The sequence below is a fragment of the Papio anubis genome, chromosome 2 (genome assembly GCF_008728515.1).
Source record: "Papio anubis isolate 15944 chromosome 2, Panubis1.0, whole genome shotgun sequence".
Taxonomy (NCBI): domain Eukaryota; kingdom Metazoa; phylum Chordata; class Mammalia; order Primates; family Cercopithecidae; genus Papio; species Papio anubis.
Window position 1 is genome coordinate 31,230,902 of NC_044977.1, and position 25,841 is coordinate 31,256,742.

General features: G+C 39.8%; 1 protein-coding gene and 1 long non-coding RNA gene across 5 annotated transcripts in view; one reads left to right on the forward strand and one right to left on the reverse strand.

Moving 5' to 3' along the window:
* LOC103881791 overlaps positions 1–25,841 on the reverse strand; it is an 87,557-nt gene that overhangs the window by 50,273 nt on the left and 11,443 nt on the right. For both annotated transcript variants that reach the window (XR_004182049.1, XR_004182048.1), the window contains exon 2: positions 8,926–11,681. This is a non-coding gene — a long non-coding RNA (uncharacterized LOC103881791). The remainder of the gene's footprint in view (positions 1–8,925; positions 11,682–25,841) is intronic.
* Positions 24,524–25,841, forward strand: part of CD96 (CD96 molecule) — a 108,849-nt gene continuing 107,531 nt past the window's right edge. For all 3 annotated transcript variants that reach the window (XR_004182047.1, XM_031662999.1, XM_031663000.1), the window contains exon 1: positions 24,524–24,780. Coding sequence is in view for 2 of the 3 variants with exons in the window: in XM_031662999.1 (XP_031518859.1) it covers positions 24,720–24,780 (61 nt within the window). In the remaining variant the exon portion in view is untranslated. The remainder of the gene's footprint in view (positions 24,781–25,841) is intronic.

Here is a 25,841-nt window from a genome sequence, read left to right on the forward strand (position 1 = left end):
GCCATTCTCTTGTGGGGAGGTAGGTGAGAGGGAAAGGTGGAGAAAATATCATGATTACTTTTTCTCATTGCCTCCTTTTTATTTTTGCCTATGGTGTGTTTTACTACCATCCATTAGAGTTATGTCAAGAATAGGCTTTACCCAAAATAGCTGAAAAGTAGCATAGTTTATCACGTACCCTCGTCAGTGACTCAATTTGAAACTTACTATCTTCTACCAGGTCAAAAGGAATTGCTAATATTTTTAGAGGACATGATGGATGGCAGTTAGGATTTTAACAAAAAGTAACCAAAATAAAACATCAACATCATTTTCACTTCTGAATTGAAGAAGAATGAGAAAAGCATAAATGACATTTCTTACTCAACCTGATTTTTCCATTTATTTTGAAAGGGAGAGGGAGGGCAATGGGGATAGATTCCAAGCCATCATTTAAAAATGTGGCTACAGGCATTTGTTATTGATGTGTCATTGCATCATGCTACTTGAAAAAATTTTAAAGGCATTTTTCTTTCCATGAGTCTGATTTAAGTTTGTTTGTCCAAAATTCCTCCAGGAATGCTTCCCTCTCCGTGTCTTCATTTTTCAAGGGATGAGAAGTTGACATAAGGGTTTTACTAAATTTGGTCTTGAAATCATAGAAAGAAAATTGGTGTTTTGTTGAATGAGCCCATCTCATATTGAGCATCTCTCTGAAACTTTTATGTTCTTCCTAGCTGACTCCCGAACTAACTAGAACTACTGATGCTTCAATTTTGGGATGCATTCAATATTTAGCTTTTACTTTATCACTTCAGAGGTATCTAGTTTCAAGTTCTTTAGTTCCCACTTCCCTAGCAAAATGGTTTATAAATTGGCATAGAAGAAACACTCAAGGGATCAGCAGGAAAGTTGAGGAGAGTCAAGGAATTGTCAACTCCCCTCCTATCCACACTTCATTCAAGAACTTCTGCCTTTATTTTCTGTATATATTAAGGTTAATCCATATGTTATATGGATTAAGGGAGCCACTGGTTTAAGAAGTTGAAAAATCATTGATCTACCCTATTTAAAGCAACAGAAGAAAAGCAGAATCATAAAAATTTAGAACCAAAAGTGATTTAAGTGACAATCCAATTCTCTGATTATACAGATGAGAAAGTTGAGCTAGGGAGAAATGAAGAAACATGTCTGAGTATACATAGTGATTTGCACATATAAATCTATTGATTTCTACTCTAATATTCTTTCTTATTTTTCTATGTCAGTGATACTTAAAGAATGAAGACTGAGGAAATATCTTTCCAACGGCTGCCTAATTCGATGTTATTAGCTACTTCAGAATACTCTAGACCATATTAAACCATATTTATCTGCATACATTTATGCATTCATCATTCCATCTTTAGCCAAAGAGATATAGGCCAATAATAGAAATCTGTTCCTGATTATATAGTTGTTACAGCACAAATACTAATTCCATCTAATTCTCAAGCACTCAAAATCTAAATGATAGAAGCATGTCTTTCAGGGACTATGTGGGGCGCATATATTCCAGATCCTAAATGGAAGAGAACACTGACCAGGGAGTAGACACACACATAATACAGGGCTTCTGATCATAGATTCCTGGGGACTTCCAAAAATAATTTAAATTAAAACAAGGAACTTCTTGCTATGAAAACTTGGATATCAGCATGTCAGTTTGGATTGCATACTGTAACTTTTTGTAATAAGTGATCTATGAGTCTCCAAGCTATATGTCTTCATTCCTGGATTTGTGTTATTCTCTACAAAGGCATAAAATAGGAAAAACACAGTGACATTAGCACAGTCTTTTGCTATTTGCTTTATAGCATCACCAGCTCCAACACCAATCCTCCAGCTCTTAAGGGTATCTCACATGTGCTTCAAATAGTTCCTTTATTGACCACAGGGGATAGGCCCTGTTTGTATACTTCTGCTCCAGAGCCACGGCTCTGCTGTCAAGTCTCCAGTGTATGTGGACCATGTTAAGGTGCCTCATATCCACTGGCAGAGCCCAATGTGATTCTCTCTCTCTCACCAGTACCACTGCTTTCATGAGTATTGCCTCACATCCACAGGGCACTGATGCTGCCACTGGGCGTGGCCTTTCCCTGGTACTGCTTTTTTTCAGAGTGCTATCAGATGCTTCTGCTATGATATGCCACTGCCATTTCAATGCACCCCAACACATACTCTGGCTACCATCACATACATGCTACCATCACCTACATTGGGCCTGTTTTTGCACAGGAACCATCAAGAAACCCTGTCCAATACTATATGGGGCTCTGTGAAAAACTGCATTCTTCTCTTTAGTGAGATATCAAAAAAGGGCTGTTTGGGTCCTGTGCTCTACAGAATTTTTATTGAAAGCTGTGATAAGATAAACTTTTGACATATAGGTGTTCACAGCTTTTTTCTTCCTTTTTTTCCCCAACTTTAGCTCCTTTGCCTCTCCCCTCTCTGAAGAGATGATGGGAAAAAATCTAAGTAGATGGATTAATTTGAGTAAAGCAATCGAGGAAAAAGAACCACATTCCTGGAGGATTGAGGCCTGTAGTAGAAAGCTATGCCATGCCAGATGCATATTGTGAAAGTTCTGTGCACAGAAAGGAGATGATGGACCAGGATGGTGAGGACAAGACCATGTAGATGAGAGAATTCTCTTAGGAAGCAAGAATGAGGGACTTTCAGCAGTGGAAGGATGCCAAGAATTTGGAGAGGACAGCATGTTTTCATTAGAATAACTGCGAACAAAATTTCTCTATTCACATGATGCTTCAGAGATAAAGTTTTACATTTCAGCCTGGACCAGGTGCAGCTTTATAGACACTTATGTAAATATTTCAGTAGTAATGTATGGTATACTACCATATTCTCACCCTATTCCTCTCCTCTCTATATACCAAGACATAAGTTCATAGGATTAGGTCAGGAGACAAATATGAAGGAGAGGCAACAAGATGTCCAAAGAATTCCCACTGCCTCCTAAAGCTGAGGCTTCACTTCACAGTCAAATCTGACTGTCTGTTTCCTTCCCTGAGACAAATTCTCCCCAAGACTACTCTTAGTCCCACAAAGTTCTGGTAGATCCAGTCCTGAGTCGGCTAGCATTGCCCAGATTTGTCTGAGCCCCAGTCAGGAAGGAACAGAGTTTAGGCTCAACTGAGACCGCCACTGTCTTTCATTTCAATAAAAAGTATAATTGTCTCTTGGATGGTGGCAAATAACTCTTTTGTTGTTTTCTCATTCTGAAATTTCAGTTTTATAAATCCCCAAATTAATTCAGAGAAGCTGAAGATGAATCTGCTTCAGAAGACTACATGCTTCCCAAAGTATCCCAGTTGATTTAGGGGCTAATTTATTGTAGGTTTGTGGACTCACTAGCTTTAAGCCTCATTTTGCTTCACAGATCAGCATCTTTATTTGTTTAGCAGCCACTGGCTGAATGACTCTGAGAGTTATGAAGCCATGTGGATGGCCCAGGGGCCACATGGCTCATCTGAGGTGATACTGTGTGTGTTTACTATTTGTCATCAGGTTAAGATGTGTCTCACAGAAATTAAGCTCAGGGACTGAGTCTACCAGTTCCCTGGAAAAATAATTCCAGGTTTTTAGTGATGTAAGGTTCTCCCCAAACATGTCAATGGCTTTTGCTTAAAGTCCAAGCAGAGATAATGCCACTTCCTGATAGAAAGGAGGCTATTGCTACCATGCTCCAGGTGCAGCACTAGGAACAGGGGTCACTGAAGAATATGCCAGGCTCTATTCTCAACTCAAGGAGCCTGCATCTAGTAAAGGAGAAAGACAGGAACCCCCACCTGGCAGAGTAAATAGTAAATGGAGGTATGCTCAAAGTGTAAGGCTGGATTCTGGTGGATGGGCAATTAAGTTTGACTCTGCAGGGAGGAGTAGCTTATGGTAGAGCAGAATGAGGTGACGATGCTTCACTGTCCTCTTTTATAATATATCTGTGCCATGAGGTGATGCTCTTGGCTTAGAAGCCCTCACACTGTCATTTATACCAGTCCCTTAGATCTCAGCCAACCCCTCCCATCCTGAGTTAGTGCAATGGCTGCATATCAAAGCACTGGAGAAGCTTTTGAAAAATAGTGATCCTCAAGCCTTACCACAGGCTGACTGAGAGAGAATCTCCAGGAAAGGCATCTGGAGGGGTAAAGCTCTCTTAAAGCTGTCTCCCCAGAGGGACTCCCTAGATGTACAGCCAGCCAGCCTGGCACAAGCCTTCAGACTGACCTCTGGAAACCATTGCTCCAAATGACCTCCATCAGAATCCCATACAGTCCATCCGTGGGGCTGGGGAGTGCTCCCTGAAGTATGCCACATGATGTTATCTGCTTTTAAAGATTCGACTGCGAGCACAATCTGAAGAGGAGACGCCTATGGGAAAAAGTGGTGTATGCTAAACTTAGAATTCACCCGTCTATTTTTGATCCCATCCATCATGTCTAGACTCTCATTTGTCACCATTGGGTAGAACTATTTAGGACACAGTCAATCAGACCACTGTGAGCTATGAGGATAAGTGTGTGAGATCAGATCTAGGTTAGATTCAAAGTTAGTTCTCGGCTCCTCCATAAATTCCCGGATGTGTTTATTGATCAGATTGAGTGGTCCTTTTTCCATAGGGATTTGGGTACATGCCAGGTTTGGCCACTTGCTCAGACCAGTGAGCTGACTGAAAATGTGCAAGCACCCCTGAACCTTCAGATTCACAGGCACCTGGCCCTGTGCACTTCTGTGGCACAGCAGCAATAGTGCCAGCTTGGTAAAGGAGGGAAGCACTGGGCGTGAGGCAAAAGAACTGGATTCTGGTTCTCACTGCCACCATGTATCTGGATGACCTTGGGTGTTTCACAGAACCTCTCTGGGTCAATTTCCTTATCCATAAAATGAGACAACTTGACTAGAAGATTCTCAGGATCAGACCTCTTTTCACTGGGATAATGTATGATTAATAATGCTTTGGAAATTACTATAAAATGATTTGCATAGATATCTCTGCCTAAGCTATAAGTAGTTGGAAATGTGATGCCCAGAAATAATTTTTCAAAAGCCATTCTTTATCAATTAAAATGGGATGAAAGAAAATGGTCTAATATTTGTTTGATGTCTGCTGTGCACCAGACATTGTGTTAAGTGGTTCTCCCTTTGTGAGTTCATTTAAGCCCTCTAAAAAGCCAAGAAAATTCCTGTTTCAGTTAAGAAGACCCTGGAATATTCTCATTTCGGATAAGATGGCAGACTCAAAGGGTAAAACAACTGGCCTAAGTTCACAGAGCTAGTAAATGATAGCGCTAGGGCTCAAGTCCAGGTTTTGTTATTCTAAATCCAGTGCTTTTGACAGTTAAAATTCAGTTGTAATCCTGTAGGTGGGAGAAGCCCTTTGTAAATCAATTGGCTGGTCCAGTTCAGTGGAGAATGACTGTGGGTAACCACATGTGAGAGCATTGCTATTTGCCCTGCATTTCATGTTTGCCTTCAGGGGCCTTCATAAGGCTTACATTAGCAACTCAGTCTCTGACTAAGTTACCAAATGAATGTCCCTGTCCCCTTTCTGCTCTTACTAACTTTTATTTCTTAAAGAGGAAAGTTAAAAATAAATCACAACTAAGTATTAGGACAAAATTAATGCTGTGTCTTTTTTTTTTTTTTTTTTTTTTTTTTTTTGAGACGGAGTCTCGCTCTGCCACCCAGGCTGGAGTGCAGTGGCCGGATCTCAGCTCACTGCAAGCTCCGCCTCCCGGGTTTACGCCATTCTCCTGCCTCAGCCTCCCGAGTAGCTGGGACTACAGGCGCCCGCCACCTCGCCCGGCTAAGTTTTTGTATTTTTAGTAGAGACGAGGTTTCACTGTGTTAGCCAGGATGGTCTCGATCTCCTGACCTCGTGATCCGCCCGTCTCGGCCTCCCAAAGTGCTGGGATTACAGGCTTGAGCCACCGCGCCCGGCCTGCTGTGTCTTTAATCATGTAAATGCAAGCAAAATTCCCAAATTTAAAACCCCGAGGCAAACATAGCAGAACCCATTGTACCAGCAGAGAGGGAAAAAATACCATATTTATTAAATTTTAAAAAATATTTGCTAGGATATTGTATGGTGGTAGCACAGAGAGTCATGACTTTACATGTTCTGCCTTTCTATGTGATTAAAATACCAATTTTGACACTGCATTAATTCAACCATAATTCACTGATTTTATGAAATACTCTTTAAAAATGAAGTATTATTCTAAGGCTTAAAATGTTAAAAAGAATTACTTGTCAGTGTTATTGGCTCACATAACATTTATAAAAGATGAAGAGACAGCTTGAAATGATTCTGAGGTCACACAGTAGGGACTTTAGGCTGTCAAGCCCCAATTCACTCTTGGTACCTGGCAAACATTTAAACCACACATCTGTGAACACTTAGCCATTCTTTGAGTAATAGGAATGCCTCATACAGAATCTACTCTGGTAGAGGAACCACTTGGGCAGATGTGCTATTCATCACAACGTGGAGGCCCAGCATTTTCATGGGGTGTGGAAGAGGCACCAGCAGTATTTTCTAGCCTCAATTGTCTCTTTGGCCTACAGCTTTCTGTCATTTACTTAACACTCAATTTCCTTTCACCTCTCACCATCACCATCATTGTTTTCAGTTATTTTAGCTCAGAAAGTGTGGATCTAATATTGATATATAGATTGGTCAGTTCCAGAAGTTAAAGGTCCTTGCCAGCCTTGATCTAAAGTAAAGCACAGACACACACACACACACACACACACACACACACACACACAGAGAGAGAGAGAGAGAGAGAGAGAGATTGTTTGTGAGCAATGTCCATTCAGTCTGGGATCTGTGTGATCCTTTAGGCATTTTATTTCCTGTTTTGTTCTCTTAATTTCCCTGGTTTGGTTTCAGTGTAGACTGAGGTCTAATCAATAGATAACGTAGATACCATATCACTGGCTTGTGAGAGTAATTGTTTTAATGAGGCATCTGATGGGCTTTTGTTGGTCCCCAGGAAGCACGGCAGAAGGGATTGTGTTTATAATCGACTCTAATCCCTTCTAATCTTCCACCTTAACCTCACCAAGAATTAAGTGATTGATTTTTAGTCTCTTGAAAGAAAATAAGGACCTCCTGAGACAAAACTTGGCAGCTGTCCAAAGACAAAGAAACAATTGAGGGCTGGCACCATTTGTACTTTGATGGAAAAAACTCAGGGTCTAAGTAGGCAATTTCCCTCCCACCAGTCCTTGGTTCCTATTTGAGCACTTGCATTGTCCTGGGTCAGGGGTCAGACAGAATTTCATAATAATAATTTATTTACCTCAGCATCAGACACCTGTAAGACAAAATATGGCAAATATGGCTAGGCCAGGTTATTCTTTGGCATTCTGCTTCCTCTAAGAGCTATCCCTCACTCCCTTAACCTAAAGTCCAAAGGTTGTGGTTCCCAGATTACTGCTCTCAGACAGCAGGCACTCCCCTTTTTCTCACTCCACTCAGAAAGACCATGTTATTTCCCCTCTAAAAAAGTCTGTTTTCCCATATAAGTTGGTGTTGACTGGAACAACAATTGCGCTGTTGGGGTAAGAAGCAGCTGACTACTAAATTGGATGTTATTCACACAAGTGCTCATCTTTTAACCTACTAGTGAAATTTGGACTGAAATGATAAACTAATGAGAATAGAGAACAATACATAAGCATTGAGGGAAAGCTGACCTCCTCCTTCCTTACTTCTCTTGTCCCCTCCAAACCTCCTATTCTCACCATTCCTCAGTCACTTTTTTAGTTTCTCTTTTTCCATATAGTTCAAATATGCAGTGCCAGAGGAGTGATATGCACAGAGACTGAACTTCAAGTCAGAAGGCAAAGAGGGAGAGGATTCTTTGGAGAGCAAAAAAAAGAGAATGAGAGATAGCAAGAGGGGGAAGCAATTAAGTATATTTGACAATATACCCCATTGTCAGCATATTTAATTGTCTTCACTCAACTTTTTGTACCTAGGCCCCTCAGCCTCCTAACATCACCACCTGGCCAAGCTGCAGCCTCCTATCCAGCATTCTCCTATCTTGCTCCCTAACACCAGGAACTGTTGATTCCAGTCCAAAGTCAGCCCTTCATCTTCAATCACACCCTCACCTATGCTCAGAAATTTTTTTTTTTTTTTTTTTTTTTTTTTTTTTTTTTTTTTTTGCCTCCTGTCACCATCCTCCCAGTCACTGACCCAAAATTCCCTGTTCTACTTTCCTTGGGGCTCCTTCCTCACTGATTTTCACAAATAACCCATCTTCTCTTCTATTTACACACAAGGTTGGGGGTTCAAGTCAGAACTTCAACTTTCTTACTCTCCACATCCCAATTTTACCGTAATTTCTCTGATAACCACCCTACTATAGAGCAAGCACTTCCTTGTTCAGTCTGCGTACTCCATCAGTGATCTATCTCACTCTCTTAATCTCCCAAATACTTCCCTGTGAGTTTTTTCCTGTTTCTTTAATTATTGATCTCTTCCTCTTCACTATCTTCTTCCTACAACCTAAAATAAATTTTATCTTATGAAAAACGTCTCATCCCAACAATACTTAACTGCCTCCCCCTCTTGCTATCTTTCATCCTCTTTTTTTTTTTCCCCCTCCAAAGAATCCTCTCCCTCTTTGTCTTGTGACTTGAAGTTTGGCCTCTGTGCACACCACTCCCCTGGCACTGCATATTTTAACTTACTAATGATAAATGAAGTTGGGAGTGTAGACAAAGAATGAGAGAAGAAAGAAAACAGAACTGCTGAAAGGTTAAGATTCCAAGAGTAGAAGGTGGAATCACCTACGAGGAAGATGGGAAAAGGCTAGCCACAGAAGTGTGTACGGGGTTAGGAATGGGGGCAAGAGAGCACGGCCCTGGACTTACCTTGAAAGCCAGACCAAGGTCCACAGAAGCCCCACTTTCTGAGCAAAGTGTATCAGGAGAGGAAAGAGCCAACCTCCATTCCAGCCCGGTGGGCTTTACCCAATCGATTTGTGGTTGCATTGCTGGGACAGAGAAGTGAAGACCAGTACAGCAGGTGTGAGGCTGGCCTTTGTCTTGCAAGACACTGCTGGACAGAGGGGACAGTCAGATGCTAATGCCAGGGGGACCAGCAATCCTGGAAGGAGCTACTGGGAGATGAAGGAATCTTCTGGTTAAGGGATGTGGTGCCCCATCACCTCTCTCTACCTACCTATCCATCCACAACTTCTAGCCCCAGGAACTTCAGTTTTTAACAAAGCATTACTAATATATAGGTCTCGTACTGATTTGATTGCCTTTTGTTTTCTCAGCATCCATGTCAGATGTGTCTTTGAAATTCAAGTTAATGAAAAATATTGTTTTTTTCAACCTATCGGCAAACATTATAACTTTTATAATCAAACTTACATTTATAAGAAGAGTAGCCAGACCAAGGCTCAAGCATAATTTAAATGGAAAAAAAAAAGTGCTTTATTGTTTTGTCACACTGGAGCCTTGAGCCATACAGTCAAGTTTATGTCAGAAAATTATTAAAGGACCAAGTCTACAACGTGTGGATTTGGGGAGCATGTGTCATATTTGATGTGGGAAAGAGGAATATCCCACAACTGGGTATAAAGGATATGTCAAAGGCAAGGGTACTTCATAACAACCTAAGAGGAAATGAGAGGGAAAATCAGTGCAGAAAGAATCTTTGAACCTTTCTTAGCCAAAAGAAAACAGCTCCTCACTCAGATAGACAATACTGTCCCTGAGTAAATGTCATCTGTAAGAATATTTATCTTTGTGTTCCCACTTTCTTTGATGATATCATTATTCTAGGCAAAGATCATTCCCGTCTGGCCCACAAACATCAGCAGCACATAAACACTAACTTGCTTAGGGAACTCCACTGGCAGCAGAGCCCAGGGAAATTGTGTCATCCATTTAAGATGTCTCATACCACAGACACACTGTTATCCCAGGCCATTGCTGGCTTCCTTGAAAGCAATAAGCGGACAATACAAGGAGCTGGCAGGAAATCCAGTATCTAAACCGAGTATGAGATTATGGGCCCAATCTAATAAGAATAGATTCATCTGGCTTTATTCCCATTTTGTCACCTGCTTTGTGAGGAAAGTAAAACATGATAAATCAGAGCATTATGGCAACCTCTGAGTGCATATTGACTCATCATTCCCTGAACTTTTATGCCAAACATCTAGAATCTTACAAATTAGTGGGGACTCAGTTTCTTAGCTGTACCTTTCCTTCTATTACAGTGGAAGCGTAAGAGACTTTCTCAAGCTTAGCTTAAAAGATTACAATGTTGAATGTTCTGTGGCTAATTTAAATTCACAATGAATTTGATGAAAATTTAGACATTTATTTGATGTATGTTAAAGAGTCTAAAGTCATTATCACTCCAGGAAGCAACTGAGGCAGATGCTAACTTTCCTATGACTTCCATGGGATCTATGCTTTTAATAAAACTTAAATTTGATTTGAACAAAATTGATAAGGGGGCAAAAGGACAGAGAATCTGAAGTTTCAGCTTCTTCTTGTTTAGCAAGAGTTTTTGTTTTTTTAAGCAGATGGATTTATTAATATTTTTATAGCATTTCTGTGCCCAAACCAGTAGATCTGTGTATTGGGTAGCTATTTACTTTAGGCTTTTATGTAAGCCCTAGCAAGATCTTCCCATTAATCCAATCACAGCAGCAGGCTGTGATTAATTTACTGCAGCATTGATTTTTTAAGGATCATTGAAAAGGCCTCCTTAGTTCAGGGAGAAAAAATGCATTAAGGGATTATAGGCTACATCTGCCAAAACTAAGATATTTACTCATATAATTTATTGTAATTTTCTGTTTTGCATGGCCTATCATTTTCTATATAGTTCATGGAAATCTTATATTTTATAACTTAATGTCAGGCCAAGTCATTTGGTGATGACTACTAAACTCGTCTTGAATCAATGAACTAGAAGACCATTTTCATTTATGTAATCTTTAGCAGTTTACCATTTTACTAATGAGGAAATGCAAGCCCAGAAAAGTTAAATGACCTATCTACCCAACATCACTGAGTTAGAGGAGAGCTATATGTAGAAACTGCCTTCCTTCCCTTGACTCCTCTCTCTTGCTTCTTACTTTTCTTAGCATTATTGTGACTTTGTTAGCTGTACTATGGGCCAGATGCTACACCAGAAACTTCCACATATGTAATCCCTTTGAATTTTCACAGCAGTCTTGAAGGAAGGCGTTGTCATTACCATAATTTTATATGTAAGGAAATTAAGCTGAAAGAATTTAAGTTACTTGACCAAGATCATTCAACTAAAAGCCGGGTAAATCCTAGATACTAAGCTAAAGTTTGTTTCCACCCAAATTCTAAGCTCCTAATCGTACCCTATACATAACATTGCTTAGAAAGATGACATTGCAGTGTTCTGCCACTTTTGCCATTTCCCCAACTTCTTCCTTAGGGCAAAAGGTGAGTTTCTAAATTGTTCATAATATGAGCTCAAATCCTTGCCTGAAAATCACTCTCTTTGACGACCTTTTGCTCCATATATCACTCTCTGTCTTAAGGATCCAAAGCAGAGCTGGGAACTTTGGTTAATGGTGGATGGCACTAACCAGAATATAGATCACTCTTCTTCAGCTCTTTTGAATCTGTACAGTTGACACAGGGAAAGAAAAATAAATTCGCATTTGTTTTCATCAAGGAAAGAATTAGGCAATTCATGTAAAATAACGTTTTGGTCAAAAGTTGTTGTTATCATTAGAAAAACAAAAAGAACTATGCATTTTATGCTAAGAATAGCTTGTTTTGCCCCTGGCTTACTTGGATGCCAGGCACTTTACATGTCATCAGTCTTCATACAAACCCATTTAAGAGATGCTAGAACACAGAAGCTTAGAGAGATTTAGCATTGTTGTGGGAAGTCAGGGCCCCCAAACGGAGGGACTGGCTGGAGCCATGGCAAAGGAACATAAATTGTGAAAATTTCATGGACAATTATCAGTTCCCAAATAATACTTTATAATCTAATTATAATTTAATCTTTTAACCCTGTTATCTTCATAAGCTGAGGATGTACATAACCTCAGGACCACTATGATAATTGTGTTAACTGTACAAATTGATGGTAAAACATGTATGCTTGAACACTATGAAATAAGTACACTTTGAAAAAGAACAGAATAACAGCAATTTTTAGAGAACAAGGGAAGATAGTCATAAGGTCTGACTGCCTGCAGGGTGGGGCAAAAAAAGCCGTATTTTTCTTCTTGCAGAGAGCCTATAAACAGACGTGCAAGTAGGGAAGATATCGCTAAATTCTTTTCCTAGTGAGGAATATTGCTATGAATACCCTGGGAAAGGAATTCCTTCCTGGAGGGAGGTCTATAAACAGCTGCTCTGGGAATGTCTGTCCTATGCAGTTGAGATAAGGACTGAGATACGCCCTGGTCTCCTGCAGTACCCTCAGGCTTACTAGGATTGGGAAACTCCATTCTGGTAAATTTTTGGTCAGACTGATTCTGTGCTCTCGAACCCTGTTTTCTGTTAAGATGTTTATCAAGACAATACGTGCACCACTGAACATAGACCCTTATCAGAAGTTCTGCCTTTAGCCCTTTGTCCTGTTTCCTCAGAAGCATGTGATCTTTGTTCCACTTTTTTGCCCTCTGAAGCATGTGTTCTTTGTGACCTACTCCCTGTTTGTACGTCCCCTCCTCTTTTGAAATCCTTAATAAAAACCTGCTGGTTTTGAGGCTTGGGTGGGCATCACAGTCCTACCGATATGTGATGTCACCCCCAGCAGCCCAGCTGTAAAATTCCTCTCTTTGCCTTTGTTTCTCAGCCAGTCAACACTTACGGAAAATAGAAAGAACCTACGTTGAAATATTGCAGGCAGGTTCTCCTGATATAGCATCTTGTGTAAGGCCACAGTTAGAAAATGACAGAGCCAAGAACCAAAGCATATCTGATATGCCATGGATCCATGTTCTGTACAAGATTTTCTCTGTGCTGAACAGCCCAAATTAGCACAGGTTTTTTTTATATATATATCTTTAAAGTTTTAAGTTTGATTTTCAAAAATGATTTTGGATTCTGACACGGCAAAACAAGCCACAGTGGAGAGGCTTTTGATGCCTTTCTACGAATGACTTCTACTGGGAGTACAGACAGGAAGTGTCTGGAGGCCAGGCTGGATGCTGCTTAGTCTCTGCTGCTTAGAGGTCACTGAGAAACCACTCCTTTTGAAAAGTTGGCTGTTGTTGGTGCAAATCACTGAGGAGGAAGACTCCACACTGCTTGTCTCCACTGTCAAAAGAGAGGATTTGACACTGTGGGAAACTTGTGCAATCCCAAGATTGCTATGGATTCATTATTTTTTTACTTTTAGTCCATGTTCCTTTTTCTTTAGCCACATTTAGATATTTTTTTCTTAATTTCTTTTCTCAATATCCATGACTTTTGACTTTCATTTTCTGTTTAAAAATACATTCTCAAATCTTTTATGACACAATAAGATCTCGGTTTAATTTCTCAATACCCACTAACCATCCACTTAGCCTTCTGTCCAATTCTTGAAAAATATTACTTCTATTTTGAAAAGGTTTTCATCCTTCTAGTTTTTGTGTTTAACTTCTTACCTCATGTTTCTTATCACAGGGGCGATAGTGAGACAGAGCCCACAATAGAGAATAAAACTTATTTTGTTTACGCATTGGGAGGATGGTTCTCCAAAAAGCCTCCTTCTGAGCTACTTAGATTATTGATGGTTCATCTCATGTGGGAGCATGTCTTAAATCAAGGCCCCTGGAAAACAGACACTGTGGTGAAATTTGCCTACAAAAGCTTTATCGAGAAGTGGTCTTGAGAACAACACCTACAAGGGAATGAGGGAAGCAAGAGGGGATAGAAGGAGAAGTTGCCTTCCAATAAAGTTGCAACAGAAGCCTCAGCCCTTCCCACAAGAGAGCTCTAGAACAGGAATGTCCCTTCAGAGTTATCGAGAATTGAGGCACAAAGCCAGACCTCTGTGCATCCTCCTTCATTACCCACTCACTACCTGTGTGCTGTTCCCAGGGAGAAAGCAAAAACTTAGAGAGGCAACTTTCTTTAGATTAAGGAAATTCTTGGAGAGTGATACAGCTATGAGCCATCAGCAGGCAACACTCCCAGCAGCAGAAAAAATTAGTGCTTCAGTCCTGAATGGGGAAGTGGGACAGTGCACCACAGTATCCACTACATACCTCCAGTTTTCTCAGTGTTGATAGCATGCTTAATTTTCTGAAAATATTTTACTTCATTATATCTTTAGTGGGCCAAATGGTGACCCAAGATATATGCAAAAGGCACCTGTAAATATGATCTAATTTGGAAAAAGGATTTTTGCAGATGTAATTAAATTAAGGATCTCAAGAAGAGATCCTCCTGAATCAATGGGGTGGGCCTTAAATCCAATGACTAATGTCCTTATAAGAAACAGAAGAGGAGATGACACAGGGAAAGGAGGAGAAGTCCATGAGAAGACTGAAATAACTGGAATGAAGCTCACAGCCCCAGAAGCTGGAAAAGCCAAGGAACAATTTGTCCCCTAGAGCCTTTGGAAGAAGCATAGCTCTGCTAACACCTTGATTTTGGACCTAGTCTTCATAATTGTGAGAAACTGAATTTATTTTATTTTAAGCCACCAAGCTTGTGGCACTTTGCGACAGCAGTCCTAGAAAACTAATACAACATCTTATACCATTTAATCGCTACATAAAATTTGTATTCTTAAAACTCTCAGTAGGAGGGAGAGTGGCATTGAGATACTTATATCCCTAGGTTTCCACTGGAGCGGTTGCCAAGGTTTGGCTACACATCCATGCTGAAGGCCACAGTTCCTGTTGGGAGGCTCTCTCCCTTTAGCTACCCTCACTGGTGGCTGTCTCTCATTTCCCTTCAGTCATAGGAAAGAAAGTGACTTCCCAATGTTGCTAATCCCTAAGAACTACGCTGCCCTGGTCTCCCCTAAGCCCTACTACATCTTTATAAATAGCCCCTATACTAAACTCTATTCAATTATCACTTTTGAGTGTGCCTTCTGTTTTCCACTGAGACTAGACTGGCTTGTCAACTCTGGGGTAATTTAGCTCGCAGGGAGCAATGACTTCAGTCAATGCTAAGCCACTAGTGACAGCAAAAGTTGTATTGCAGCTTTTCTGAGATTTTGTAATATTATGTGCCTATATGTAAGAGACTTGGATTTTATAATACTTATTTTCCCATAGTTATAGCTTTAGATCCTTTAACCCTCTGGCTTTCAAAAAGAAAGAATCTTGTCATTGGTAGAGATAAATTTGTCATCCTTATTTTTATCTATCTTAAGTACTGCTATTGAATTCCATCCCTTAGGTAACAAGAATTTCTCTATTTTCTACAGTTGATTTGAGCACTTGGAAAGCCAGTCATAAAATGTCTTAAGATTTATATTCTCTCTGGCAGGGCAAATATTGTCTGCTTTTTTATGTGCTGCTAATTTCCTTCATCTTACATACTCCACAGGAGACCTACAGGTAATAATTGCTGGCAGATCTAATGGGCTCCTTGAACTGCTCATAGCTACTGTAGGCACCCCTCTTCTTGATAACGCTGAGATAATATCATGGAAGAAGAGAGATTATTTATCTTTGTCTCCCGTACAGATCAATCCTAGTGCCTGACATTTAAGTGGAGCTCAGTATTTGTTGAGACACTCAGCAGAATTAAGAATGTATCTGTTTTTAGAACTCTGACTAGTTTATTTCAATTTTGTGGACCTTGTGAAATGAGTATGCTGTATTGTTTCTATTGATGGGAAATGGATTTACTTACTCAAGAGAGTTTCAGCAAAAAATATTCATATAGTATCTATTATGTGCTCAATACCATTCTGGGGGCTAAGAATAGAGCAGTGGAGTGATCAGACAGCCTTAGCATGCATTCTCCACAAAAGCACAGCCTGAGACAAGGGCCTGCCTACAGTTACTTTGGGATGTAATCCCATGGAAGAGGAGTGGAGGTAAAAAAGAATGAAACAGGGAAAGAGGGAAAGTCAATGCAAGGGTGCAATATCAAGCAGCTTACAGTATGATCCACTGTTGTCTGGGTCCCTCTGGGCACTTTCTTAGGATCTGTATAGAATGCACCTTAGAATCTTTCACCTGAGCAACACAAGCTCCTGTTCCCCATTGGTCAAAGGTTGCCCCATGAGGTGTTGACTCCCTGCACTTCCAAAGTCACACATGTGTATGCACGGATGAGTGGAATGAGGCCTCCACCCCCACCTATCCCCCTCCCCTCACTGAGGGGCCAGAGATGACCAAGTCAGAAAGTAAGAGATATTTAGGTCAGCTGAGGAGAGGTGCTTTCGGGCTTACATTTGAGCAGCCTGTTGGACCCATGACAGCTGGATTGAAAAGGTTTGTGTGATAGTGTGATGTAATGATTATGTATTTGGTCTCTGCCCCCGGTTCCTGGCACACAACCCCTGAAACTCTTGAAGCCTCTTAAGTGATAGATGTCTTTGTGTATGCAGCAAGATGACTGATGACTGGGGACTCTAGGATAGCCTCAGGATGGGAGGCTGGTTACCGGGGAACCAACCATGTGATTAGAAAGTTGAAACTTTCAGCCCCACACCCTGACCTCTGAGGAGGGGAGGGGGCCTGAAGGTTGAGGTTGAGTTGGTCACCAATGGCCAATAATTTAATCAATCATGCCTATGATTGTAATAAAGCCTCCATTAAAAGCAAAAGGACTGGGCTTGGGGAGCTTCCATATTGACGAACAGGTGAAGGTGCTGGGAGAGCAGAGCACCTGGAGAGGGCGCAGAAGCCCTGCACCCTTCCACATACCTTGCCTTATGCATCTTTTCCATCTGGCTGCTCATCTGCATCCTTTATAACATTATTTACATGGGTAAACATAAGTGAACTGTTTCACTGAGTTCTGTGAGTCACCCTAGCAAATTAGATGAACCTGAGAAGGGGATCATGGAAACCCTGAACTAAAGCCAGTCATCAAGAGCACAGGTCACAAGCTGGGACTTGTAACTGACATCTGCAGTGAGGGACAGTCTTTTGGGACTAAGTCCTCAATCTGTGAGAGTGACACTATATCTAGGTAGATATGCGTCTGAATAAAATTATAGGACATCCAGTTGGTGTCGGCTAGAAAATTGAAAAACTGCTTGGTGTGTGGAGGAAAACCCCCAGACAGCTGGTGTCAGAAGTGAAGTGCTGACTGACTGTGCAAGGGAGTAGGAAAACCACTTTGATCTTTTCCCATCTTTAATGGTGCGTTGCGAGAATGTTTGGTGAGTCAAGAAGTGACTAATACATAAAGCTCCTGTCCTTCCCAGGCTTACAGTCTAGTGGAAAGTGCCAATATACCAAAATAATAATAATAATAATAATAATAGTAAGCAACTTAACGTCTCATGAGAATAAGCCCTGTGGAAAAAATACAGCTGCTGCTGTGACAGAGACCCATGGCAGGGCTCCTTTAGATAGCCATGAAATTCAGGAAAGGCCTCTTTGTGGTGAGGACATTTGAACAACCACAGAACGAGAGAAAACATTCATGTATGTAGCCTATGGAAGAGTATTCCAAGCAGAGCAAATGCAAAGGCCCTGGGGTTGGATAGGCACAGAGAGCTTGAAGGACAGAAAGGAAAGAGTAGGAGGGTTGTGATAAGTGGAGGGCATGGGGTGAAGGAGAGAGAAGTAGCCAGGGGCTCATGGGGCCTTTAGGGCCATTAGCTCTGGTCAAGCATGCGTATGCCCTAGAGACATAAGAAAAGGGGAACTTGGACATTTACAGCGAGGGTCCCTGACACATTGTTCTTTGATATTTTATTTTACCAAGTGATACATCTGAATTATGTGTGCTGTGAATCACTCTGCAAGAGAGTGAGCCTAGTTAACTGCCAACACCCAAATTTCTACCTCATTCTGTGGACTTTTACTCACCATTATGTAAGTAGTAACACTCATGATCTGATTAATGTTCATTTCTTTATGAAAAAAAAGGTCAAGATAAAGCCAAACACTTCAATATTTTAAATACACATAACTATGAATTCAGACTGCATTTCCCACCATTGGGCACCAGTATCCTGATTTATAAAATAAGGGAGTTGATTCTCCTGAGGTTCCATGGCTCTACATGGCTAAAGTGTGAAACTGATAAAATACTCTTAATGCCAAGTAGATTCTAACTTTCTCTGAAGCAATAAGGCATACTTTTAGAAAAAATGAGCTTTGAGGATCTTCAGCTTGCTTAAAAGAAACCTCCACACAGAGTATTTTCTACAGTTTATTTGTCTCCATCCTCCTCTAGCACCCCTGTAAATGTGGCCTTCCTCACTAGGTGCTGGGTAATTAGAGAAGCTTCCCCATTAAGTCACAGTCATGTATATTGGAGATAGAGGAGAGCCTCAAAAGAGAAAGAGAGTTTGGAGATGTAAATATGAGACCTATAGTATCTTCCCTGAGCAAAACCAAAGGGAATAATAAATGACTAAAGACCAGTGAAAATAAAGTAAAATTGATGCTGAGTTATATAACACCGGAATGAAGCTAATTCAATACCTTTAATTAAAAAATAGCATGCTTGGTTTCACCCAGAGTCAGTCAGAATTTCTCCAGGAAATTAAATTTAAAAACAAGCAAGAGAACAAACAAATACACAACAAAAACTTCTCAAATATATATATATATATTTTTTTTTATATATATTTTATTATATATAAATATATATATTTATATATATAGTATATATATAAAATTGAGATAAAAATCTATTTTGTGTGCGTGTGTGTGTGTATAGTTGAATATGTATAAATCTTTATTTTTTCCTCTGTGACATACAGGTGTAGTTTTGTCAAGAGGAATGTCATGGGAATGAAAAAAAAATGTATGCTTTTTGGATTGCTTCTTATTTGTCAAAATATTAGAGACAATTTGCATTTTAAATTGAGGAATAATTGGTTTTATTATTGAATATGTTATGAAGCTCAATGTATTGGTTAATAGTGTAAAAGACTCATTGTAACTAGCACAGGATTTTTTTATAAGAGACCCTTTGATCTTCGGCAGGACATTTTACCTCTTCGGGTGTCATTTTCTTCATCTGTAAAATAAAGGGCTCAGTCTATGCTAAATGACCAATACAGTTTCTTCCAACTCCAACATTCTATAGGTTTTGGTAGGAAATAGAAAATCTATGTGTGCAAGCATGCTCATGCGTCTGCTTTGAACACTTTCACAAAACAGGCAAATCTTTACAAAGTTAGACTTCTTTTCTGAAGGAAGGAGCATATTTTTATGCACAACTATCTTCTTGTTTGTTACAGTTACTTTCTGGAGACTGTGGTTCAGAACAACGTCCCTGGTCTCTGTAAGATCTTCAATCTTGAAATAAAATTATATTCATGATAAGGTTTTCATTGAGCCAGAAATGTGAAACAATGTATTTTTAAAAGATGTTCACCAACAAGGACTAATTTCTATCCTAATTACTTCTCCTCCCCGTTACAACCCCACCTCTTCCAAGAAAAGAATTTGGTTTGGCTCTCAATTGCCAGGAAATGCTATTAATCACAATCTCCTATTCCCTGATAATATTATTTAATTGAGGTTGTATTGAGCTATACCATTACTAAAAGCAACAAATACAAAAGTGTGCTTTCTCTTTCTCTCTCTCTCTTTCTCCCTCTGTCTCCCTCCCCCTCTTGCACTTGTGCATGCCCTATTTCTTTCACTCTTGTCCTCAAATGCAGGACTCCATTTAAAAGGAAATTATTGGGGGAAATAACAGGGGACAGAGGGGGTAATTCAGTCCTTGGCTGACCTTACCTAGCCTATCGTTTCCACTAAGTACAGAAACACGACAATTTCTATGTGAACTATAGTTGTAAAACTACAATGTGATTAAGAATATTATTGTCACAGTCTATCAAAGAGCCACAGTACGTGATTTTGCTCCACACTATCTATTTTTAAGCTATAAAATCAATTGCAACCCTTCTCAGTTTTTCAAGGTGTTCTTTCTTTCTTCATTGACTATGAAGAGACATTTTAATAAATTTTAATGTTTTCCACCCAGGTAGAATGTAGAACTTAAAATATTTCTTCTAATTCTGGCTATGCTAACTTAACCTTGGAAATATGAATGGTTTCTTCAATGTATTTCTGAAAAAGTCAACATTATGATTACTGAGTTATTAAATTGCCAGGGCTTTGGCAATATTAAAATGTCTCTGCCTCTGTCTCTCTCTGTCTCTCTCTCTCCTTGTTTCAGGTTGCTACTCAAAATAAATACTCAAAGATTATTTACTATAATTATCCAATTGAATTATATAATTTTATTTCTGAAAATAAAATGTTAGGTGAAATTTACATATATATATATATCTTAACTAAAATTATTTTTTGTACATCTATAAAATGAATTTTTAACATACATGTGGTAAAAATTTATTTTCTTTATATATGTGTGTGTTTATGAAGAAATCTAGACAAAAATACAACATATAGGTCTTGGTAGTCTTTGGGCAGTTAGAATTCTTTCTTATCCATTTAAATTTTCTTTCTTATCCACTTAAAATGGTTTCATGTAATGAGCAGATACTGATGTTGTAACTGAAAAAATGTATTAAACTAAAATTAGTCTTTCATGGATGGAATTGAGCATGGTGAAAATAGTGGTGATAAAACAGATTGCTATGCTGAAAGTCTCATGAAACTCTTTTTCATTACATGCTAACTCATTAAACTCAGGAAAGCTGAGGAAACCCAGAAGAACTGTACTCTGATGCAGGCAGGACTGCCAGCTGTGCCATAATAGGTTATCTTTCACATCCATCCAAAATCTATTGATCATTTAATAACTGCTCCTCGATTAGGGTGGTTCTTCCAGTGGGAATCCAACTCCTTTAGTTTTCCCTTTTTCCTAATTTTGAGGCATGAAACTTTATAGGAGATTTTGATTCCATGCCCAATCCTACATCTCACCTTACAGCCTCTTCGTTGGTAATGACCTTGCTTTCATCATGCTTTGCCATGCCAGTCAGCCCATTCTCATCCTAAAGTGCCCAAAGAAACATAAACTCCTAACAGGTCTTCTGTTTCTCTGCTCTCCTTTCTTCCATTCATTTCACACATGCCCACCCAATTTATCCTTTTAAAATGTCACTTTAAATATATGACTCATATGCTGAAATCTCTTTAGGGAGCCTCTCTGACATGAGAAGAAAACCCACACCCTGTAGCCTAGAATTCAAAGCTCTTGGACAGCTTTGGCTGCCCCAAGTCCCCTAATACAGCCTCTGCTAAACCAGAATAGCCCACTGAATAAATGGCCTTGAACTTCAACACTATCAAGTGCTGGCTCTTCCTGTTTCTTCTGCCTGGAATCACTTACCTTGCAGTTTCTACCAGTCTGACTCCTATAAAGCCAAGTTTAGATTCCACACTTCAGATGCTCTTGGCCCACTCAACCCCTGAGATAACTCCCCCTTTGCTAAAGTCCTGTCCTACCAACTCGGTTGGAATGTACTTTATGCTACTTGACTTTTTTAGTGAACATGGATGCTTCCTCCCAGCTAAATGGTAACTGCCTTAAGACTGAGGGTTATATTTTATCTTTGGTATTTTAAAATTATCTAAAACTATGCCTCTTCAGGAATCCCTTAAGAAGTGCCACACAGTAAGTATTTTTTAATTAACTGAAACTTTAACCATCATGTTTTCTAAGCATTTTGGAAAACATGCAAAAGTATAACACTCCCCATTTTTCTTTTTAGTAAGTGTTTAACGATAAGTAAGTAATATTTGAGTTAACCATTATGAAAACCACAAAAGTAAGTTTACCTTTTGCTCAACTTCCTGTTTCTGAAAATGTCCTTTTCTCATTGAGTATGTTTAGCTAGAGCATTTAAAAAGTTTGTCCAAAACACACAATCATGGCTTGCCTTTAGCAGAAATAATGTGTGTTCCTGCTTCTCTTTGTAAATAATTGAATTTGCCTCTGCAGTTCAAGAAGATCACGATTTCTTTTTGTGTGTGAAACTGACTTGCTTCTGTTTTCTCCTTATGTGCAGCAGACTATAAGGCAGAAGAAACCCTGTGCAATTGGGATATGGTGAGTAGGGAGGATAATAGAAGAGATTGACATGACTTCCATAGAAGAGTTATTTTTAAGTATATAGAATGCCTGTCTATCCCCATGCTGAAAGAGCCTTTAGAAAATATTACCAGGATTGAAAGGCGGTGGGGGCAATTCCCATCACCTGGGATAGCCGTGCCAGTCGGCGGAGTGTTGCTGCCACCTGCTGCATGCAAAGAGCCATGGAGGGGCTGTCGCCTGGGTCTTGCAGCTACAGGACACCCGATGTGAAAGCATTCAGTTAATATTCTGTGGCCACGCATCTGAAATTGTTATACTCTCAGAACCTGGTTGGGTCCCAAAGCAAAATTAGCTAAATCTGATGGCTTCAGGCCATAGAATTTTCTAGATATAAGAATCATGAACTAAGCCCTGAACAATACCCAGAGGACAGATTTGTCATATAGCCACTAAATGCATGGCTCAGGTAGCCCAGCCCCAATGAGAGGCAAGAATTCTGCTGAAAGTAAGTCTGTAGCACTGGAAAATAAACAACCATTTCCGTGTTTCTGAGTTTACAGACTTTTTTGGAACAATTACTTCACTTTAATACAATAATAGATAGGAGAAGTCTAAATACCCCAAAGAGGGTATTGTTCTTAGAGAATTCGATAAATGTAGATTTGCATTGGTTTCTATTAGGTAAATTCCTCTTAATATGAAAAATGGAACGAGATCATAGAATCCCTTCTCTGGGCTTGTAATGTGTCCCGATTTAATAGGGATGCCAACGTGCAAATCAGGATCTTCGTAGTGCATCTCCAGGACTGTTTCTGCTGCTATGCTTCATAATTTTGATTTACCAGAATTTCCAGGGGCAATGGGAAGAGATGTAGCTACCCAGAGCAGTTATGTCTCTTCCTGCCCCTCTATCAAGGACTTTGAGTTCCCCAGCCTTCCCTGGAAAATCACTGTCAGCACCACCTGACCCAATATCCCCAGTGACCTGAAACTCATGGGAAGTTGGGAAGGGGCGATAATAAAGGTTTGGGGAGCACTGGACTAGGAAAGCAGTAACTACCTCTTCTAAATTCTGCAAGAAATCATTAGCTGAGGAATACTGAATAAGTATGGCAATTACCATGGCAAGTATTTGCGGTGGTGGTATAGGGGGTGGTCTGGACATCCAGGAAGATGGTTGCTGTTATTTATTTACATGACAATCTCTCTTCTCCCATCTAAATTTAATCTCCTGAATGGCAAAAGCATTTCCTTGTGTCTTAGCATCGTCCATATTCCCCACAAGTCCTTGCATGGAGAGATTGGTGTATAGATGATAACAACCTGACCAAAATTATCTGCACCTCACCTGAAAAGAATTCCCATCTCAGGATTGCAATTGGCCTTTTCATTTGTCTTTGGTCTTGCTAGGTGGTACCTATATCCTAGTAATGAGGTTAGGGTCACAGTATATTTTAATCATGCATACGGTATGTATGAAGACACACATGTTTATTTGTAGTTATTCTGTGTCCATCAAACTTACGGTAGTCTTCAGCCTAATGCTTGTTTTCTTAATGTTGGAGGGTGATGACAGCCTATTTTATCTCAGGCTGAAAAACTAATACAATTAAATCAATCAGAGAATCATAACAGGGAATAGTCATCATGTTCTTCTACGAATAACCAGACATTTTTACCAAGGGGTCACTTTCCTGAAACTTGTTTGCGGTTCTCTGTAAATAGAAGTAACTAGGCAGATGTTATAAGCCTAATAGCTCACTGAGGTGGGAATTCTCTGCCTTTGGATTCTGATTGTTACTGCCTTGCTTTGACTTAGGCATGGATAAGCTCTTCCGTGGTGAGCAAAAATGGCCTCCAGCCAACCCGGTGGGAGACCTCCCTATCTGACTTCCAACCTTCCCAGACGAAGGGTAGAAAAGTAGCCCTCACTCCTCCACTCCCAGGAAATGTGCGTTTCCCTGCAAGAGGAGAGACAATAACAGTTGGTTTGATAGCTGACACTATTCCCTGTTACTTTTCAGATTTTATTAAAATTAAATGTGTTAATTCTTTGTTCTTTCACCCCAGGGCAATTCTGGAAAGAAAACATGTCTTAAGATTGAACAGAAAAACTATTATGAAAGACACCAAGCTCACATTTGTTAAATGACTTTGTGCTCTTGAAAAGAAATGTATAAAACGCACATTGCCAACTGCTCTGCGTGATATCCTTTGTTTAGATTTTAGACGCTGCTTGACTGACACAGAGATCCTGAATAAGAGACTCTTTGGATACTGAAAAGTCTTTTAAAGAAGGTGATATACAGATTTCAGAGAACAATTTCAACCTTGTTCTCTTGAAGGTTATACTCAGTCCTGAACCACATTACTTTCCTGTCTACGTTTCATTTCCTGGGGGCTTGCCAAGTGATAAACAGACCCAGGCGTGTGTGGTAGATCTGGGTTTTTTTAGCACGAAGTGGGTGGCTGGGGTTTGCTTGAAAACATCAATTGACTTAGTGATCATTACGGAAATGCTGGTGTAAGGTGTTCAGAAGACAATGGAGAAAAAATGGAAATACTGTGCTGTCTATTACATCATCCAGATACATTTCGTCAAGGGTAAGACTTCCAGTTGTCCCTTCTTGTCGGATGGGCCTCTTTAGGGGCGGATGGGGCCTCTGTTCATTTAAAATGCCTTGTGACTGCTGCTGAAATTGATCACCAAAGGACAAATCATTACTACAGGTTTCAGTTACGTATTTCAGTGGCAGGTATAGGAGAGATGCTAGAATCTAGAAATGATTACTAATGCACACTAAAAATAAGAAGGGAATGGGTCGTTTGTGCCACTGCTCTGAGGCGTTTTCACCCATTTCCTTTCTAACAGGATCTCTGGAGTAATTGGGAAATTGTGTTTCTTGGAAATGAAATGCTTTCCAAATGGTAGTCAAAACAACTGCGGAAAAATTAAAAATCACAAAGCCGTCAACGCTCAGAGATCCTTGCTTCACTTTTTTCTCTCTCAAGTACTCTTTTTCTTTTGGATATAACAAGTATTTCTCCTCCAAATACTAAGGTCTTTGGGAGTTGAATGCACGTTGAATTTTAATGAGGCATGTGTAGGTAGGAACCTGGGAGACAAAGTGGAATCCTTATGACAGTAGGAACAAGAGCCTAATGGGCCTATTTAAAAATAGAAGGAAGATTAGTTCTGTATTCCGCAGTATGAGAGTATTATCGTAAGCCTGAGTGTCTGAAGAATTAACTGTGCTTTTCAGATATAGCTATGAAAATATTAAGGAGAATCTCTAAATCAAAGGAGATTTGGAATATAATGCTGTAGATAGGATCAGAGCCATATTTTCAGGCAAAGGACAGCTCACAAGAAGTTACATTAAACTGTACTAACCTCTGCCTACCAAACTTTTGCATCCACAGAAGTATGATAATTCCCATTTGTCAAGTACTTTTTACTTTTAAGAGCCTTGTTTCTTCTCAGTTGCTTGTCGTCTTTTTATCTTTTCCTTTTGTGAGCTTCAGTGGTACTTGTCACAATAATATATATCATTTCTGTAGCAGGATTCCATGTTAATTCTAAAACTGAGGCCAACACTATTGAAGGCATGTCACAGTCTCAATGCTTACCACATTTTAAATGTCCTGTATCACTTGGTCAGACT